A 21,121-nucleotide genomic window follows, 5' to 3' on the forward strand; every position below is an offset into this window, starting at 1 on the left:
GTATGTGTGCAGATGTTGAAAACACCCCTGCATTAAACCACTTCATTCCACTAATGAGCTCATGTAGGAATAACCTAATTAGTTCAACAGTGTGCAATAGGGCCTGCTTAGAATTCTCAGGACAGAGAATATCGCCTGTGGTGGAAAATCCCTCAGCTGCACCTTTCAATTTGTAGATTCTTTATTTTTTTTCATCCAAAATTAAAGATAAAGATGTGATATTGTAATCACCATAAACCATATCACAATAAGCTTTTCTGAGAATATTGTGGACATTAGAGACAGCACCAATTGTGCACCGGGACAATATCAGCAAATAATGCTAGACTGAACATTGGAGGTGAAATTTTTTGGTAGTGATCGTAGACTTTTAGAAGTGCTTTGATTTGTATTGGTCTGTGCTCAAGCTTTCAGTATTGGTGCGGGTACTGGAAAAGAAGAATGATATTGTGTAATGGACTATAATGCACTTCATCAGTAGTTAAAGTAATAACTCATTATACTTGCGATCATTGTTTTTGACCACATTTTTTCAAAATGTGGCACTTGTGTTGTGCTGGTTTTATCTGTATTGTGCTACACTACCACCAGTTTGGAGTCAACATTCAAAAGCCAAACAGTGTTTGATTAACACAAGCATTTTTGCAGATAAAAGCATAGAAGGATTCAGATGTGATAGTATTCTGTAGGTTCCAGTCAGTTTGTAGGAAGCTATAAACATTTCTATGATGAACAGAGCTATAAAATGAAACAATATTAAGTGAGGATGATGTGTAACACTAAGTGAACGTACAATATAATTAGCACACAGAATGCCTTATGTTCAAAAAGTGATGACCAAATATCAATGATAAACCAGCTCATAGTAACTTTGTGACAATATATTATTATAAATACATCAATACAGTTCATTATTTAATATTCTTATTTGTCATGTCATTTACCCACTTCTCAATGTTTCCAAAATACCTGAAATTTTGAATAAATGGTTGGTTTACATTCTAGTTTTAACTTAAAATATACAAATGTACACTGGATAAATTGGTGTTGAACAGCAATTAATATATGACATGCGCTTCCAAACTTTTCAACATTACAGTATGTGTTGGGGAAATATCTTCAAGTATGTTGATGTACAGTCTTATACAAAGGCTTGTATACCCCCCCCCCCCCCACTCAAATTATGTTTTAATGAAGTTAACAAGATTCTCTCAGGAAACAAAATTTTGTGCAGAATTTCTGTTTGTGCTTCTGATTTCGGTTTCTGTTTATGTCTGTTTCATATTGGAAAAAAATAGACAGAAATAAAATGTGCTGTAACTTTGACCTAGACCAGAAGTTGTGCATTCAGGTGTGTCAGCTTGTTTTCATTTTGAAAAATCAACAATTGGACCAGAAATGCCTTTTCACATGACTGTTTTTTTTTTTTCTTTCTTCTTCTAAACATGTTGTACCATCCATGTCTATTAAAAAGTACAGTTTTTCTCTCTCTTTCTCTCTTTCACAGACTCAGGCTGATTGTTGTCGGTACGCAGTGGGGAGTATCCTGAGCGAGGATGAGGAGAAGCCGGATGAAGAGCTACAGCGTCTGTATGAGAAGTTTGGGTTTAGCGTCATCTCCTTCCCTGAGGTCTCCTGTGCTGTGACTTCCTCTTTCCCTAACAGATGCCCACTGTCCCCCATCTGTGGGGCATACAGAGTCTTCCCTGAACTGAACTCCTACATTATGGTAAGATAGCATGTCTGTCATGTAATTGAGCCTTTTTTTCCCCCCACTTACTGTAACAGGAACAATTTCCCTCAGACAGTTTATGCATGTTTTGACGCTGGTGGATCTGAAGTAAGCCAACATATATGGGAGAACAGCAAATGAGAGATTGTGCCTTCAGGCGTTGTCTCAGGATGGAGCTCCAATTTCAGCAAACTGCAGACTCTAGAAGGCTATTGACTTTAACTAGCTTTTTACACACTCTGTCACACTCCTACTCATTATACAGTGTGTAAGCTTTATAGTGAGTAATGGAGAAGAGTGAGTGTTTGTGTTACAGACAGAGAGAGCAAGGAGAGGTGCTTAACAGGCTTTGAATGGAACGATAAGTAGGCCTGAAGGATGGTGGAGAGAGTGCTAATAAGGGCAGTTCATACTCACTCACTGTTTTGCCGTGTTCACCTTGATTTCTCTCCTGAACTCAGTGGAGTTGGGGCTGTGGTGCACCATACGCTCTGCTCAGGCTGTCCAAGTTTGCTGACTGTTTACCCTATAGCCTCCTATAGTGAAGAGTGGGATTAAATGAGATATTTTAATGATTCCTAAAAACAAACAGGCTGCTTCATGTTGTCTTAAGAGCTTACTGGTGTTCAGACTTTTATCTACAACATATTACTGATGCAGGTGCATTATTGCACTTATTATTCTCTCTGCACTTGCCTCAAACTTAACTAGTGGTAAGGTTGTCCATTAGTGCAGTCGTGCTGAATATTGACCAAATATCAATACTCAGTAGATGTCGGTGAAGCTTCAGCAATAAGACAGTCTCACTAATTATCTAAAGCCTTAGACTCTAAGCAGTTACTACTTTGGTACAGTAGTTAGTGATTAGTTTAGGGAGGGAGAAGAAGTCTAGCCATTCACTCAACAACAGCACAAAGCAGCATCAAAGCAGAATGTTTCTAGACAGAAGAAATGCCACTTAATTATGTTTTCCAGTTTGATTAGGCCATGGATTGCAGGCAAATGCTTTTGTTTGTTCAGCCCAGGACAAAATATACAAATATTTCATCACTGGCTTTGTATTTTTGTCCACTTTTTTGGTCCAATTATGGGACGTACTAACACTATCTTATGTACGTTCATGATGTCAGTGAGTGAACCGCTTTACTCAGTTGGTGAACTGAGCAGCTCACTAACCAGTCAGCACTCAGTAATACCAGCCAGTAGCAGTAATACTAGCATCATTCTGCCCAAAAACTATTTGCTATAGAAAAATAGAAAGACACTGATAGGTTTTGATAGATTTTATGCAATACATTCTTCCACTTTCCAAAACCAAAAGGAAATTCCTGCATGAAAGACTAGAAAAATATTTAATTAACATCCCTAGTCTTTGAGGTCTTTCTTGTGGGCAGCATTCTGTGGTAATGTTCTTGGTGTAATATGAGGACTGGAAAGTGGCCAGGCTCCCTTTAAAATGGGCTTGTCCAGCATGTTAGCAGACTTAGGAGCCTGGATATTTTCATTTTTGAAAGAACTGTAAGAAGGAATTTGAGGATCATCTTAATTATCCCACTCAGGTCCATTTATGACATTTGTGTTTGTACAAGCTATATCAAATTTGCTTTTGTGGTAAACATGAGAAAAATTAACGAATGATATATTATATGAAAATAGTAATAGTATTAATATAAGATAAGATCATTTATTGGTAGTAATATTTTAATAAGTGGGGAAGCAAAATCTGAGTCAGCCAAAATTTGAATCAGCAGATTTATTTCTGAAAACAGTAATCTGACCATTTATTGTTTTTATTTTTGCAGATCTATGTTGCAGTTTTTTGATATAAATAACATTTATTTTTGTTGTTTACTTTATTGGAATGTAACTGCTACACTTATACCAAAACATTATATGATAATTGTCTATGAGTTATTGTGCTAAATAGTGAGTCTCCTCTTACTTTTAAATGCAGTTTGGTTTATTAAAGAGCAAATAATGTTGTTTATTTTCGAAGTTTTGCTTATAGAAAGTACAGAACCTGTGTTATTGTCCATCATATTATGACCTTCAGATTAAAAAAAGGCTAGAATCAGGCAAAAAATTGACCATTGGTTCATTTGTTTGAAAAGAAGTCCAAACTAGAATTGGCAAACTATTCATGATCAGTGCACCTCTATTATAAGTTATATTTACTGATTCTGATGAGGTATACAAATGTCTTGGCATCCCCCGCTTTCTGTGTTGATGACTTCACATAATGCATATCCACATGAAGTACTGTTCCATATGTCTTTGTAAGCGTCTCCAGCAGTAATGGGCCACTTTAAGCGAGTGGTCAGAGCACGAGAGGTGGGTGTGGTCAGCTTGGCACAGTTGGTATGCATGTGGTTTCTCCCGTGTGTGGGCATCACCATCTGTCTGTGGAAAACACACGGTCAAGAGCGTAATCAGAACCAGATATGTGCACTACAAGGATGCAGTTCTAAAATGCATTTTAAAAATGGCTAGTTTTCTGCCCAGGGGCCAACACTAATATTAATATCATGCCTATGACTAAGTTGTTGGATAAGTATCTAGGATAAATGAAAATGTTTACATATATATATATATATATATATATATATATACACGCACGCACGCACGCGCACACACACACACACACACACACACACACACACACACACACACACACATATATATATATATATATATATATATATATATATATATATATATATATATATATATATATATATATATATATATATATATATATCTTAACATTTAATATTTTAACCCCTTAAACCCTTGGGGTCTCTAGGTAGACAAAAATAGTTTATAATGCTTACTGAATAATTTATTATAGTTACTGAAAAATTTGTTCAAAGGGGGGGACTCTAAGAACTGTTTTGTAATATAACCAATTACATTTAATATAATTTCTTAGTAGTATTTTTTTTCCCTAATTATTTACAATACCTGAATAATAAGCTTGGTTTTAACTAATAATTTGATCCTTGTGGTTTATGAGTGACTGATTGTAACGGAACTCTAAGCGCAGAGCTCCAGCAGGCCACTGTCCAGTTTCATAATCGTTCCCCAGATATCGGCCAGTCCACATGATGTAAGAGAGTGAAAAGCAACATGTTTTTAACTCTGCTGTCCCTTCTTTCTCTACTGTCTCTTTTTCCCTGTCTCTTTCCTCTCTATGGCTACCACCCCACACACCGGTCATTTGTGCTGACCTGGCCAGTTGGACTGCTCATTAAGAGCAGTGCAATAGTTGCATGGCCGCAGTAGGAGGAGGCAGCTCTGACTCCATGCGAAGGTGTTACGGATGCACAGGGTGTCTGGAGGTGTTACCGCTGTGCAGTAATCTTTGAAAGTGTGTTTGTGTGTGGTGTGAAGAGGGAATGAAGTAGATGAATAATGGAGAGCGACGTATATGTGTGTGTGTAGTCAGGGATATGTTTTTGGAATGATTTATGAAGTGAGTCTGGTGGATGTTCAGCCTGAGAGGCTGCCATTGAAGAAGACTAGTTTGTGGTGATGTTGTAGTGAAGCGTCCACCATCCACACGTATCTCCCTGCATTCACACTACATTTACATTTAGAACACACTGTCATTCTGTCATCTCTAGTAAATTATGAGGGGCTTGAGATGTCTTAAAGCATTAGAACCTCAGCCAAGGTCAGGAATAAAAGGGGGATCTTTTTTGTATTAACCCAGCAATGTGCAGCTACAACTGATGACTATTTTAATAACTGACTATTATTATGAGTAAGCTGATATGACAATTATGCATCTTTAGCTTATTTCCTTTTGTCACTGCCATCAATCAAAGTTCAGTTTGTTTCACAAGCCATTTCTTCTTTTATGGTGCTGTGTAGAAACAGTAGAAATCATATCAGCCTCTGTGCTATTGTAGTGTATTGCAATCTGTTGTGCATTTGTGTCAGGACAGCATATTAAAGCATTACAGAGGGCTTTTTTAAGTAAACAGTGCATAAGAAATCCACATAGTTTTTTTGTCATTGACATCATCAACTTTGTCATTGTTGCAGCCTTAAATCTGCAGTCTACAGGAATGGAGTTACAGTGACGATTACAGTTTTATGCAAAAAAAAAAGGACAAAAGTTTGGGCACCCCGATCTGTTGATTAGATTTTCAATCAAAATAAGTTCTGAAAATTTATTTTTATTTCCTGAGTTGAACACACAGAAATAGGGAAAAAAAAAATACAAAGTGTGCCCTAACTTTTGCACAGGCCACATTTTACTTACATTTTTTTCCCAATATGTTAAATTTAGGCAGTAAACAGTAATTGTACATTAAAATGTGCAGATGTCTTTTCTCTGTAGACCATCAACAAAATATGTAATCTGACATGTAATTTATATATTTTGGGAACTTTTCTCAAATTTTAGAGCACAATTTCTATTTATTTGCTGAATTAAACCTACTGGCAAAAAAAACTGGAAACCTAAAACATACCATAGCATTTGCAAATAGTGCATTTTATATTTTCATATGAAAACAAAATATGTGATCTGACCTGCGGTGCCCAGACTTTTGCATATGACTGAATATTTCAACATTCCAGAATTTAATAAAATTGCACAATTCCAGAATTGGTAAATTCCAATGAATGAGCACGCTACAGTAGTTTAACTAGATTGTGTATGTTTTATTCAAAGCATTGATTCCACACATTTGGATGATGATTCTAAACTTCCTGAACTATACAGAGTAATGCCCTGAACTCTGCTCCTATTTTTGAATTGTACTGTTTGTGTTGTCAGTGCCTGCGGCTCATGGGCCGTATGTGTGCGCGTGTTGGAGTTGTGTCTGCTGGTACAGTTGGCACAGGGAGGTGGCAGCTTTGCTGCAGGGCAGCGGGTTAAACGGCACAGTGCCCTCCCACCAGTCACTACAACCACCTGCCACCACTGCTGTCACTCCTCCACCACTTCCTCTTCTGTCAGTCCTTACTCCACTGTCCTCCTCCTCCTCAACCCTCCCTTCATCCTTAACTCCCTCTATTGTCCCTCGCTTTTCTGTACTCAGGTACATCACTCCCCCTCCTACCTGCCCTGTAATCTTCCCCTCTCTAATAAATACCACCTCATTCTTCTCCATCTGCTGTGAGACGGGGGGTGTACTGAAGATGATTAAACTTCACACACACACACACACACACACACACACACACACACACACACACACACACACACACACACACACACACACACACACACTGTCTGTTAGCAGGTGAGAAAACAGACTTTCTTGGTAGCATATATGCTGATCGTCAAAAGTTTGGGAACACATTTTAGTGGAACGTTTAATGATCTGAAAGGTTTTCTTTTCCAAAGTATCATTAAAAGCACTTCTTGAGCATGTTTTGGCCCAGAGGTGCTTTCAGAAGTGGCAGCTATTGCTGGGAATAATTCACAGTTGTTGTAATTTGATAAGAATTATTGTTGACCCAAAGTTTAGTGAAACAAGCAAAGATGGTCTTGTTTTTATAGAAAGAAAATCATGTTTCATTTCTGCCACATTTTGTCATTTGTTGACATTGAAAAAGGTAGAAATGCAGACTCATGTGTCGATACAGAATGGAAATAAAACATAAAGGCAATTACCTAAGGCAAGACACTACTGGTAGAAATTACAACCCCAATTCCAATGAAGTTGGGACGTTGTGTAAAACATAAATAAAAAGAGAATACAATGAATTGCAAATCCTTTTCAACCTATATTCAACTGACTACACTACAAGGACAAGATATTTAATGTTCAAATGGATAAATTTTAATGTTTTTTGCAAATATTCACTCATTTTGAATTTGATGCCTGCAACATGTTCCAAAGAAGTTGGGACAGGGGCATGTTTACCACTGTGTTACATCACCTTTCCTTTTAACAACACTCAATAAGCGTTTGGGACTGTTATGGTTTGGAGACTGTGGCTCTGTCTAAATGACAGGAACCTGAGCTGGAGGTGGCGGAGATGAAGATGCTGAGATTTTCGTTGGGAGTGACAAGGATGGACAAGATTAGAAATGAGCAGATCAGAGGGACAGTGAAGGTGGAGCACTTTGGAGATAAAGCCAGAGAGGCCAGGTTGAGATGGTTTGGAAATGTGTTGAGGAGGAATAGTGGATATATTGGGCAAAGAATGTTGGAGATGGAGCTGCCGGGTAGAAGGAGAAGAGGTAGATCATAGGTTTATGGATGTAGTGCAGGTGGGCATGGAGATGGTTGGTGTGAAAGGTAGAGGAGGCAATGGATAGGGCAAGATGGAGGCAGATGATCTGCTGTGGCGACCCCTAAAGGGAGCAGCGGAAAGAAGAAGAAGAAGAAGCATTTGGGAACTGAGGACACTAATTGTTGAAGCTTTGCAGGAGGAATTCTTTCCCATTCTTGCTTGATGTACAACTTCAGTTGCTCAACAGTCCGGGGTCTCCGTTGTCGTATATGGTGCTTCATAATGCGCCAAACATTTTCAATGGGAGACAGGTCTGGACTGCAGGCAGGCCAGTCTAGTACCCACACTCTTTTACTACGAAGCCACGCTGTTGTAACATGTGCAGAATGTGGCTTGGCATTATCTTGCTGAAATAAGCAGGACGTCGCTGAAAAAGATGTTGTTTGGATGGCAGCATATGTTGCTTCAAAACCTGTATGTACCTTTCAGCATTAATGGTGCCTTCACAGATGTGCAAGTTACCCATGCCATGGGCACTAACACACCCCCATACAGTCAGAGATGCTGGCTTTTGAACTTTGTGCTGATAACAATCCGGACAGTCCTTTTCCTCTTTGTTTTAACTTGCACTTATAGATGGAGCGACGAACTATGTTCACTGACAGTGGTTTTCTGAAGTGTTCCTGAGCCCATGTGGTAATATCAATTACAGAATGATGTCAGTTTTTAATGCAGTGCCACCTGAGGGATCGAAGGTCATGGGCATTCAATGTTGGTTTTCTTCCTTGCCGCTTACTTGCAGAGATTTCTCCAGATTCTCTGAATCTTTTGATGATATTATGGACTGTAGATGATGAAATGCACGTTGAGAAACGTTGTTCTTAAACTGTTGGACTATTTGCTCATGCAGTTGTTCACAAAGTGGTGAACCTCGCCCCATCCTTGCTTGTGAACGACTGAGCCTTTCAGGGATGCTCCCTTTATACCCAATCATGACACTCACCTCTTTCCAGGTGTTTTTTGAACATTCCTCAACTTTCCCAGTCTTTGCCCCTGTCCCAACTTCTTTGGAACATGTTGCAGGCATCAAATTCAAAATGAGTGAATATTTGCAAAAAACAATAAAGTTTATCCATTTGAACATTAAACATCTTGTCTTTGTAGTGTAGTCAATTGAATATAGGTTGAAAAGGATTTGCAAATGATCGTATTCTGTTTTTATTTATGTTTTACACAACGTCCCAACTTCATTGGAATTGGGGTTGTACAACTTTCAGCTTTCTGACTGAATTGCGTCCATAACATGTCTTAAACTATGCACATAAAAATATTGAAACTCTATATGTGTTTGTGTGTTTGTGTGTGTGTGTGTGTGTGTGTGTGTGTGTGTGTGTGTGTGTGTGTGTGTGTGTGTGTGTTCAAAGAATTTGTTTTCAGTTGCATCTCCATTTTACAGAACTTGGCAAGTACAGCTCTGCCCATATTTCGCACAACCACTTTATATCATATTTCAATCATAGGCTTGTTTCCTGTAGAGTGTAAGTAGAGTATCCAAATGTGCTGATTGACATTGGTTCATATTTTGGTCCACTGGTGCATGTTCTCTGAGATCCTCCTGGGTTGTGCAGCTCTGATGCCTGTTCTTAAAGTTGTTTTACTCAAAATTTGCTTTGCTGTACATTCAGAACCCAAAACTTCAGCTTCTGGAATACCTGCATTCACACAACCACATTCTGAAGGACCTTACAGAAGGATTTCCTAACATATTGCTGTAAACTGGACTTATGCTTGATTATATACTTCGAAATGATCTGCAAAACATTTTGCAACATTTTTTTTGATTAAACAATAGACAGTGAGATTTCAGTAATCTATTCTGTGACATCTGTTTCTGTGTGCCTTCACAAAAAATTAACATTAACATTAATAATTACATTAAATTATAATAAATAAACATTTTTATTCTGACATTTTCCAAAGGTTACATTTTTGATTCTTACAAAGATACAAATGATATATAATGAAGTATATAATGTTACACCTTATGTTATAAACTTTAATTAAGTATGTATCTGTGTAGTTAATATATTATTACATTTATTAGAGTTTCAGTACTGATGACTGCTGTTATCACAACAAAAGTATATGCAGTTTGTATGTACAGTATATGCAGTTTGACATTATGATTGTTTTGGTTAGCATGTTGTCGCAAATATGTACACGTGAGTTTGCTTTCCTCACAATAAAGGTCGTTCATTAATGTGCGATTGCAAACTGAGGGATAATAAATATTCATTTGTACTACAAACATTTTGGAAAGCAAAATCTAGGTGTCTCCAGACTGTTGAGGGGCAGTGGAGGTGTTCACTCCAGAGAAGCAGACAGAAGCAGCCAGGCTTGGTCACCCAGACTAAGTAATGCTGAGGGGTGTTTGTGTGTGTGTGTATATGAATGTGAAAGATCCATGACAGCTTGCGGGGGTGTGGAACTGGACAGACGGCAGGCCATCAGGGGATAGTTCTCTGAAAGAAGTGAACGAAGTGAGGAAGTCAGGAATGAAGGGATAAAGGAAAGTAGAACAGTGTATTAAAAGGATTTACAGATTGTCCTTGACTACACTGGAGACTGAACAGTCTAATCAAAGTCACTTTATAAAACCTCACCTTCACACTCTGCTGAAAACAGACTAAAGAATAAAGTGATCAGTAATCCAATTAATGAAATCCCATTTTCAAGTCCAGTGCATGCTGGTATTTATTCAGGGCGTAATAGTATTGTATTTATATGAGTACAGAGGACAGTTATAGGTTGTAGGTTATGTAATTATCCCATGTATCACTCACATGTATTGGAAGTTACTTTCCACAAAGGGGGCCTTAGACAATAGAAATTGTGTTCTATTCAGTGGCCAGAAGTATAAATTTCTGACCTTAGTTTGATTTGATTGTGGTTCTTTAATAAACAATGCTGTGCGTAGGGAAGTTTCAAATATCAGCACAGTTCAGTTTACATATTTTGATATGACTTGATATTCACGCTCACAGCCCAGATCAAAGTCAGATACTACCCTTGATTTTTTTACATTTCCAGTTAAAACAGCCATTAAGTACAGGTTATTATGAGATTAGATATAAAGTGGTCCATTTGCAAAAGGAAAGGAAAATAAATATTAAAAGCTGACAACGGAAAAGGGAATAGACAAAAAATAGACTAAAATTTGCAAATCAAGCAAGGAATTTGCTGGTGATCTCAGAACAGTGGACTAACCACCTCACAGGCCAGAGCTTAATATCACACTTGGAGATTATTTGGATTGTGAGAAACAGAAAATGTAGCCAACTTCTAAGACTGAACTTTGGAGGTGTGGAAAAATATCTCTGATGCAGAAAAAATGAATAACTTGTACTTTAAGGCTGTTTGACTGAAATTTAATGGTTTCTGGCTTTTGCACAGCACTGTATATGGCTGGAGAAGCTGTTTGTACAGTAGTGAAATACAGACAATAAAAATATATAACAATCTTTATTTTTAGCATATTAATTTTCAAAACATGCCATATTTCAATCAAAACAAACCGATATTTGCAATAAAATAAATGCAGAATTTATTGAACATTATTCTAATTGGTTCTAATTAATTCTGCCTTTCTAAAACTGATGCAGTTGAATCACCACCTTCAGATCAACACGCCCTGACACACTGAAGCGTTTGTACACCCCAGTGGCCATTTCTCAATAATTCCAAGCTCTGTTATAGTATTTGAAGGTGACTGCTCTGTCTCTGCCCTTCGACTCTTACCTGTTTGAGACTGATTCTTTTTGCTCAGATCATGAATAATTCAGCTCCACCTTCCCCATCCTTTGATCTTAGCGTTGGTTGTGGTCGTCCTCGACAACCATGTTTTAATGCTTTTCAATATGTGCATAACTGCAAGAATCCACAGCTCCAAGTGAAAAGTGACATTTCAACAAAGAATATCTGCTAGTAACTTATAAAACAGGATACGTTTTAAAATATGGCTCAGTCATTACTGTCATTAACTTTCTGGCATTGTACAATAAAAAGGACCTGCATTGACAAAGTAAAGTCACATTATTTCTGCTCACACCTTTTTGTTGTTGTTGTTTTTGGTTATTTTTGAGGCTTTATTCTATATCTGTTTTTGAGATGCACGCTCAGGTCTGGCAGTTTGATTGATCGTGTACACATATCAGGCTGACAGACCACCAGGGAGGAAGAGGGAGAGGGGCGGAGATGGAGAAAGACAGAAATGCTCCCGGTTTCCAATCATGTTGAGGTGGAGTTTCTTTCAATTAGTATTCAGACCACACCTTTACCTCCATGATATGATATTAGTCCTGCCCACTGACCCAGTTCACTCTCTCTCTCCTTCTCTATCCCGATCTTGCTCTGTCACACATCCATGCATACTCCTCCTTTTAGTCTCTCTGGCATTAATTCAGGCTGGCTGGCAGATCAAAGAAATACCGGGTAAACACAAACAGAACACATCAAGTAAGCAGAATAGAGAAGCCCATCAGAGGACCTGCTGCTTTCATTACGATAACCACACTCCACACTAGCTGCATAGCAATGCTGCATGGCTCTTTTTCACCATCACAACATCTCCGTGTATGCATTGCTTCACTCTCCCCACTGTCTAGAGGCTTTATTATCTACCTCGTATTGGACAAGGCAGCTGAAATTGTGTGTGCTCCGCCAACAAAAACAGTCCACAGGCTAATTAGTGTCCTCAGTTAGATTTTTGTTTCTGCACTCATTGTAGCTCTATTCAGGGACCGCCTTTTAAAGGACAGAATCGTGGTTTGAGGGTAGTGATATTGGTACTGTGCAAATTGCCTTCTTAAAAGAAGTTTCACCAAAAATCTGATCTAGACATTTTGTCCCATCGACCAAGATACAGTGTCTGAGACAGTTTGCTTTGAATGGACTGTTTGATTCGTTTTCTTCACTTAAGACACCAAAGCGAACCTTAGTACAACCAGTATTAGAAGTGTTAACTCCAAACATCCACATTCTCAAAAAGAAGGTGTTTGAAAACATTTACTGTTCTATGTCTAATAGACAGAGTATCATGGTCTAAAGGGATACTAAACAGGGTTTTAAAACTAGATTCTGGAAGCACTTTTCTTTAAATGACAGTTAACAGTCAGGTCCTGTGTATCATGAGTAAAGAGCATAACAGTTAAAATTAAAATGCCTGATACTGCTGTTTTAGTTATGCAATGTACTTTTGTCCAATTTTATAGATAAGAATGTGTCTGAAACCTCATAAGCAAGTCTGTTTGTGATCACTTAACACAGTTTGAGGCATGTATGTCAAGATTTAGGCATTATGCATATGCATTCCGAATAATTTTGAGATTGTTATGTGTAAGAGTTCAGGAATGGAGATTTGGTTAACCACAGGGAAAGAAAAACTATGGTAAAGTAATGAAGGACTACATGTATACCTTTTTAGGTGGCAGCACTGGTGTTGCGCAAAAATTTACCACACAGAGAAAATGCATCACTAAAAACATTGTTTAAATAGAAATAGTTAACATTTTCAGTATAGTCAATACATCATCCAGCCCTAGTTGCAAGAGAAGTTGCTTTTCCAGCAGGGTTTGCTGAAGCGCTGCTCTGAGAGTGAAGGAGGAGGGGGAGGAGAACTGTCCCTAGAAAGAGTGCAGAGAGGAGAGAGATGGAAAGAGGAAAGATATATAAATTTAGAGAGAAGCTCTTCTTGTTCTTCTCTCATTCTAACAGTCTCTTTTACCCCCCCCCCCCCCTCTCTCTCTCTCTCTCTCTCTCTCTCTCTCTCTCTATCTATCTATCTATCTATCTATCTATCTATCTATCTATCTATCTATCTATCTATCTCTCTCTCTCTCTCTCTCTCTCTCTCTCTCTCTCTCTCTCTCTCTCTCTCTCTCTCTCTCTCTCTCTCACACACTCACACACACACACACACACACTCACTCACTCACTCACTCACTCACTCACTCACTGAAACATACTGTATAAGTGGGCTGCCAGGCTGTTTTGGACCTGTTTGATCATCACAGGTAGATTTCCATTTTTAATGAGCTCCAGCCCTCTTGCATCTTCCTTTTCCTCTCCCATTAGAACTGTGCTAGACCTGGAAGACCACCTAAACCGTCCCCATCTTAAAGTTTTTGTCTTTGAGAGAGAGAGAGAGAGGAGAAAATCAAGCTCCATTCTTGCTTCAGATCTGAAAGGGGAAAAAAAATGCCTTTCCCTCCATCTCCGCTCAGTGCTGTGGGTCTGAAAGGGTGTGTAGCTGACAAGAAGATGTAAATGAATAACGTGTGCTTATTGATTGTTATGACTGGAAATTTAATGTATGAAACTTGGCCTCTGACTTTTGCATGGTACAGTATCTACTGACTGATGCATGACAGTTTTATAAAGCACATTGGGAATACAGCTACCCAGATTAGCATGACAGAGAAATATAATGTTAATTTCAATAGGATTACAAATGCAAATAGTAAATCGTAAAATAGTAAAATTTCATCATCAAATATCAGTCTCAGTATCAGCAAGTATCTGCTGATGATTCAGCATAGGATTAGCAGATGAGCAGATTCAGTATATGATTCAGGTATCGGCGTGCATAGCTAGTCTAAGGGCTACTAAACGGGCATAGCTATGAAGAGGGACAGCTCTGTGCTCATCTCCTCTTTGGGAAATCCAAAATGATGACAATTACTTGCCAGGTCCACTTCAGTTTGTGTTCTAGAGCTGAGAGTGTTGTTCAGTGTGATTAGACGTTCCATGTAATTTTTCTGAAAAATTCAACATAATTTTCCTAAAAACAATCACAGATTTCTTTAATTATTTTGTCTTGTACAGTAAAATACAATTCCTTGTAGTAACGCATAGCAGAATCAGCGTCTGATCCAGTTACTGTCAATTTGCTTGACCCCCTCCATGGACATTGTAGGCCTTGGTAGTTATTTTGATTGCGCAAGTCAACTGTGTGCTTGCAGAGTCTTTGAAAGTTGCTGTCTGTTCCCATTGCTAGCAGAGTAGAGACTGTGCTACCAACCTAGGCTCTTGACCATGGCATAATTCAAATGTAGTGACTGCAGTGCTTTTGATGTACATTGCATAGAAACCCGTCACATCAGAATGCAGGCTGTCATGGAGATCAGTCTCTGTACAGAGTAGATAGGTTTGACAAACATCCATATTCCATAATTAAAGTGAGTTGAAGAACACTTTAACTGGGCAAATGCTGCAGTGCCCCCAACCCCCAAATCACCCCCCACCCCCACCCCAAAATGTCCCCCTTACTGACTGTTATAGTACACAGTCTCTCTTGGGGTAAATACATGCTCTCCAAGAAATGAACTTGGACTCTCAGTGAATTTATTTTAAACCCAATTGAAATTCATGTACAGATTATTTGTGCTGAAGTGAACACATCATGGAATTTATTCTCACAGGATTCAACTAATTTAGCTAATAAGCCATCAGCCACGTAGTAGCAAGCAGCAATTGAAACAGTCAAAGTCTTAGTCTCTCTCTCTCTCTCTCTCTCTCTCTCTCTCTCTCTCTCTCTCTCTCTCTCTCTCTCTCTCTCTCTCTCTCTCTCTCTCTCTCTCTCTCTCTCTCTCTCTCTCTCTCTCTCTCTCTCTCTCTCTCTCTCTCTCTCTCTCTCTCTCTCTCCCCACTCCCCACTCCCCACTTTATTTGTCTTTGTCCGCTTGAAGCTTGTTTGAGGGCACAAGCAATGTTTACATACCCCATTCACATCTGAGACCCCTCCAAATGAATATAAATGATGCTTTTGTAAGCATACCTGCACAACAGTGCTCATTTTTTTGCGTGTGTGGGTGTGTTGCAATGTCTGCCTGGCACGAGAATAGACACTGTTTATTTTAACTGACTTCTCTATTTTTCAAAGACAGCTTCCATCCATCTGGTTGGGTTTGCTCTGGACAGACTATATCGTAGAGCCCCACTTAACTCTCCCTCCCCTCAAAAGGCACAACTCTGTTCACTTTCCTGGAAAAGAGAAAAAAAGCATATGTGTATTCCATCTGCATGCTGACTTTGTACTCCTCCACCTCTCCATGCTTATCTTGTTTCTACTTTGATCTGTTGCTTTGATTTCCTTGGGTAAAATACGGCTGTATTTTCTTCTAGTTTTTTTACCCCCGCTATTAACCAAAGTCTGAATAATGCAGAGAAATGCGCTGTGTCAAGAATTGTCATTGTGTTTCGTTCATGGAATATTAGATATGCTTGAATTATTGAAATGTGCTCTACTAGAGCAGGATGCCACAAAGGCATTGCAGGTTTTAAAGAGCTAAACTGAGCTAGACACCTTTTTTAGATCTGATTTGGTTCATGGCTGACTTATTTTGACCTGTAGGTCACAATTAATTGGCTTTCTTTATTTAGCTTTGCCACAATGGGTAGATCTAAGAAGTCAGTGTGCATTCCAATTCATGTGTACTATGGCAGTAAATGGCTATAATGTCTTTAAAATGTGGGTAAGCAGATGCTAAATATAGCCTTGGACTTCCCCAAGGGATGAACACAATGAAAGCATTGGAGCAGTAGGTCCTACCGCTGGGATTTGGGATGGAGACTCGGGGCTTTGCATGGCCATGGGTCTCTGAGTGTGAAAATAGCCACATTCTCAGTGGGAGGGGGAAAAAAACAAACAAACAAAAAAAACAAAGATTAGAGATGGTTGAACTGGGAGGATGTCACACTCTGCCAACTGTTTGCATGGCCATCTTACAGAGCACATAACATTCAACAGCAACAAAAATGTATTGACTGAGCACATTTGCAAGCTTCACCCTCCTCATAGTGTGTGTTTCAAAACTTACCATTCATCTCCGAGTCTATTCAATTAATATATAGGACCCAAGCTGTGAATTAATTTCTGAATTCATTACTTTTATGATGTCTGTGTATGCCAGTGCATTAACATATACTTAGCCTATAGCAGTTTACCCCTACCCATTCACATTGAAGTTATAAGGAGTGTTCATGCTGGATTGGAGATTTACATCCCGCCTGAGGGATGTCTTGTGCTCTGTGGCTTATTATCAGTAGGGGGGAGGGGAGGGACAAAACATTTAGGTTGCTGGCAGGAGTCAGACAAACAGTGCGGATTTACTGCAGGAGCAGGATGAAATCTTAGCAGAGACCTCTATTCTGGACTGCTTTGTACGGTACAGGACAACAAATGACAGCAGGTATTTAAATATACTCGATCATTCTTAATGGCACTGAAACAAAACAATTTTAAAGAACAAAGGAAGGTTATGAAATGGTCATATAAAAATGAAAATTGGTTTGGGCACATAAACCCACACAAAGATTTTACCTCTGGGGATGAATATAAAATGCAACAAAAGTATAAAACATGATTCTTTGAAGATAAGAACGTTACGTCTCCTGTAAATTTACCAGCGTGGACGTTCATGATTTTCTTATGACAGCAGCATTACAGTATATGGCCAAATATATTCTACATATTTGCTTCTAAATAGTTGGCTATTTCAGTCACACCCATTGCAGGTTCATGCAATAAAAACATACAGCCATGTTCTCCTCACAAACACTGGCAACTGAGTGGGTTGTACCAAAGTGCTCACTGACTTTAAGCATGGCGCTATAATAGGATGCTGCCTTTGCAGTAAGGCAGTCCTCAACCCAATACCTGTTCATCAGGGCCTCTATGGGTTGAGTTTCCATGACCAAGCAGCTGCACACAAGTCTAAAATCTCCACGCACAGTGCCAAGTGTCAGTTGGAGTGGTGTAAAGCACAGTGCCATTGGAGCAGTGGAAACATCTCTGGAGGGATGACTTACACTCCACCATCTGGCCGTCTGAAGGTGGAGTTTGGGGTTGGAAGACGAAAGGGGAAAGCTAATAGAATGCATACTGGTAACTGTTACGCTTTTCATGGTTTATGTCTACATTTGGCACCATCAGGAAGTCTGATGGAGGAATTTGGGCTTGGAGGATGACAGAAGAGTACCTGTTTGAGTGCAGAGTGCCTACTATGAAGTTGGGTGGAGGAGAAATAACGGCCTATATCTGTTTTTCATGGTTTGGGCTCCTTAGTTTAAGTCCAGAGAAATCTTTTTTTCTACAACATACAATGACATTTTATAGAATTGGCTGTCTTCGTTTGGTGGCAGCAGTGTGGGGAAGGCCTCATGTAAAAAAAATACACTCTGTAAAGAAATAATTTGCTGAATTTGGTGTGGAAGAATTTGACAGGTCTGCACAGAGCCCTGACATCAACCTCATGTAACACCTATGGGATAAATTGGGATGCAGACTAGTAGCCAGGTCTCATCATGCACCTCAGTGCCCAGTCTCAGTATTTTTGCTGTTGTGACTGAATGAAAGCATATTTCCGCAATCGTGTCTAAAAATGCAGTGTAAGTATAGTGTTCTCAGAAGAGTGGAGTGGACCAATGCCACATTAATGTTCATGATTTTGGAATAAAATGCTCAACAAACACATTTGCATGTGATGTTCAGGTGTCCATATACTTTTAGCTATAATGGAATGTTTAACCCTTTCAAACTGGCCATCTTCCTGACCAGACAAAATAACATGCTGTCTTTAAAGCATCACTGCACCTCAATAGTGAGAGCTAGAGAGATGCCTTTTTTCTCTTGAAACCTGAGAAACGGCACTAAATGCTGTTTGTCATTGTGGATTGTTTACTTCCTATTTAAGCCTGCAGAGTGAATTTAGAGCAAACACATATAGCCTTTCACAATTTTTTGGTTACAGATCGGTTCAAGTCTTTATCTGTGGTATATTCTGTGATGTGTAGTCCACACTGTGCATTTGATAGGCTTTGGTTAGTGTGCCACAGCTGACTGGAGAATGTGATTTGGAGATTTGAAAGTCAAGGTGGGGGCTTCCATGAGCAGCACCGGAAAATGGGTGTGCAGATTGGCTTTTGTTAGGTTGCAGCAGTATCTGAATTAGGAAAAGTGATGGTGGGAGTGTCTTTGGACATCTTTAAGGAAAGAGAGTGTGAAGAAATACTTATTGAATTATATGTTTTATTAGTTGAGGTTGTGCTGAATCTGGGGAGATGCAACAGTTTATGTTTCTTTTCAAAAAAAGAAATGAAAGTGCAAAACGCAAAAGTATGCAAAGGTGGAAGTGTGTCAGTATTGAATGTTGAATGTAATGAATGTCACTGCGATGAGGGTTTCATCTTCCTGCAGGGGTGTATTTCAGCTATACTCTTAGAATATAACGTGTTGTAGTTCAACTCAGGTCTTGCCGCACCTTTTATAATCTGGGGACAGTGATATGGCCATGACTTTGTATTCTATCCTAATGATTATGGGTAGTTTAGAGTAGTGAGGCTGGGCTACTTCATCATGATTCACTGGACTCGGTGAAACGGTGCCTTACTCGGCATAATATGAAGGACTCTAAATAGTGGTGGCTCACCTGAAGCACTAAAGCGAATGGAAATGCTGCAACAAGAAAGTAATGAACGTACAGAGAATAAAGAGCCGGACTCATTTCCTAAACCCTTTAAGAAATGTCTTAGCACTGTCATTTAGACCATCTTACGGTCCTACTTCAATACCAAAGGTGTTTAAAGGCATGAATGGCTTTCTGTCTGTAACCCAACAACAGTCATTAAAGCTAAAACACACTGCAGACTGCTCCGCTCTGACAAACCTGCTTATTCCCGTCTGGAGAGTGGCATTGCTGTGCTCTGGACCAGCACTCTGGCATTTTCAGCTGTAATTGTGCGCTACAGGGAGTCAGTCTTAAGGCCTGGTGTCCAGCGGAGAAGGTCGGAGACAGAGAAAGGGACAGGCGGAAATCATGGGGCTCTGAGGCTTTAATTAAACACCGTTCACTTCAGCACCAGTCTTCTATCTCAAACTCTGATCACTCTGATGTGTACAAGGTTCATTTAGTAGGTATTTAACATCCTTGTTTGATGTAGCTGCCACCACAGAACCAAACAAGAACAGTATTTTGTGATATGTTACTTTTCTCAGAGTTCCAGTTCATAATGTGCTTTTAGCACTGTTTTAAGAAGGGATGGGAACACATGTCTTAACAGACTGTGTATTCAACACGTCCTTAGCTCTGTTTGGATTAATTAGTTCATCAGGAGGATGTCTGTAATAAAATGTTGACACATCTCAGTGATAAAAACTCTCACATCTGGAGGTTGAATGTGTTTATAGTGGGTTGTTCTACAAACCTGGATGATCTCACATGATTGTCCAATCGCAGAAAATGAAAAGTTGATAATATTGTTTATATAGAGTACTGTTTTGAACCTGTAGCTGCCATTATAGTCACCCCTTTAATTAGCCTGTAGGATCTCTTTCTTCTCCTCCCAGTTTAGAGAGGATGGAGATGAGGTTCTGCTACCAACATCAAGTTACTGGTTGCAAGATTCCTCCAAAGTTTCCATTACTTCATGATTAGTGAAGCAGTTGCCAAAAACCCTCCTTTCCAATGTGAGATGACACCTGCCTGGAAAATTCTGGAAGTGTGTGGACAGGATTAAAATCATCAGATCATCAGAGTTTGGTGAAAAATGGTATGTAATCTGGCCTGTAAGTTTCTCACAGAAGGAGAGAAAAAAATACCGACATGGCTGATCTGGACAGAAATAAAATCACCGCGTCAAGGCAAGAGGCTTTTATTGCCGTTCCATCTATGTACAAGTACACAGTGGAGTGAAATTACGTTCCTCCAGGAACAACACGGTGCAACAAGGAACAAAAAGTGCAAAGTGCGAACGTGCAGACTTCCTGTGTGCAAACAAAAAAAATTAAGCTAGAAACAATATAATAAATACGATAAATTAAACAGACATTAGACACAGTAAACAGGACAGTGCAGCACCAACACAGCACATATGGACATGAGGTAGTGAGAATAAGGCGCTGAGATATTTAACATGCTGCGATCTGTGAGTCACACAGTCAGATGACAGACATAAACACAGCAGTTACTGAGGTAGTAAAACTTAAATAAACAGTGTAAACACAGTGTAGCAGCAATGTTCCAGATAGTGCAAGTAGAGCATCAAAAGAGGTGTGTGTGTGTGTGTGAGGGGGGGGTGCGGGTTTAGTTCAGTCCTTGTGAGTTTAAAAACCTGATTGCTTGCGGAACAAAGCTGTTG

At 39.2% G+C, this 21,121-nt stretch overlaps 1 protein-coding gene across 2 annotated transcripts in view; it reads left to right on the forward strand.

Annotated features, from left to right (window-relative positions):
* The window catches only part of tex264a (testis expressed 264, ER-phagy receptor a), a 109,913-nt gene that overhangs the window by 21,712 nt on the left and 67,080 nt on the right, over positions 1-21,121 (forward strand). For both annotated transcript variants that reach the window (XM_037535052.1, XM_017712657.2), the window contains exon 2: positions 1,508-1,729. In XM_037535052.1, coding sequence (XP_037390949.1) covers positions 1,508-1,729 — 222 coding nt within the window. The remainder of the gene's footprint in view (positions 1-1,507; positions 1,730-21,121) is intronic.

Source organism: Pygocentrus nattereri, chromosome 26, assembly GCF_015220715.1.
Source record: "Pygocentrus nattereri isolate fPygNat1 chromosome 26, fPygNat1.pri, whole genome shotgun sequence".
NCBI classification, from domain to species: domain Eukaryota; kingdom Metazoa; phylum Chordata; class Actinopteri; order Characiformes; family Serrasalmidae; genus Pygocentrus; species Pygocentrus nattereri.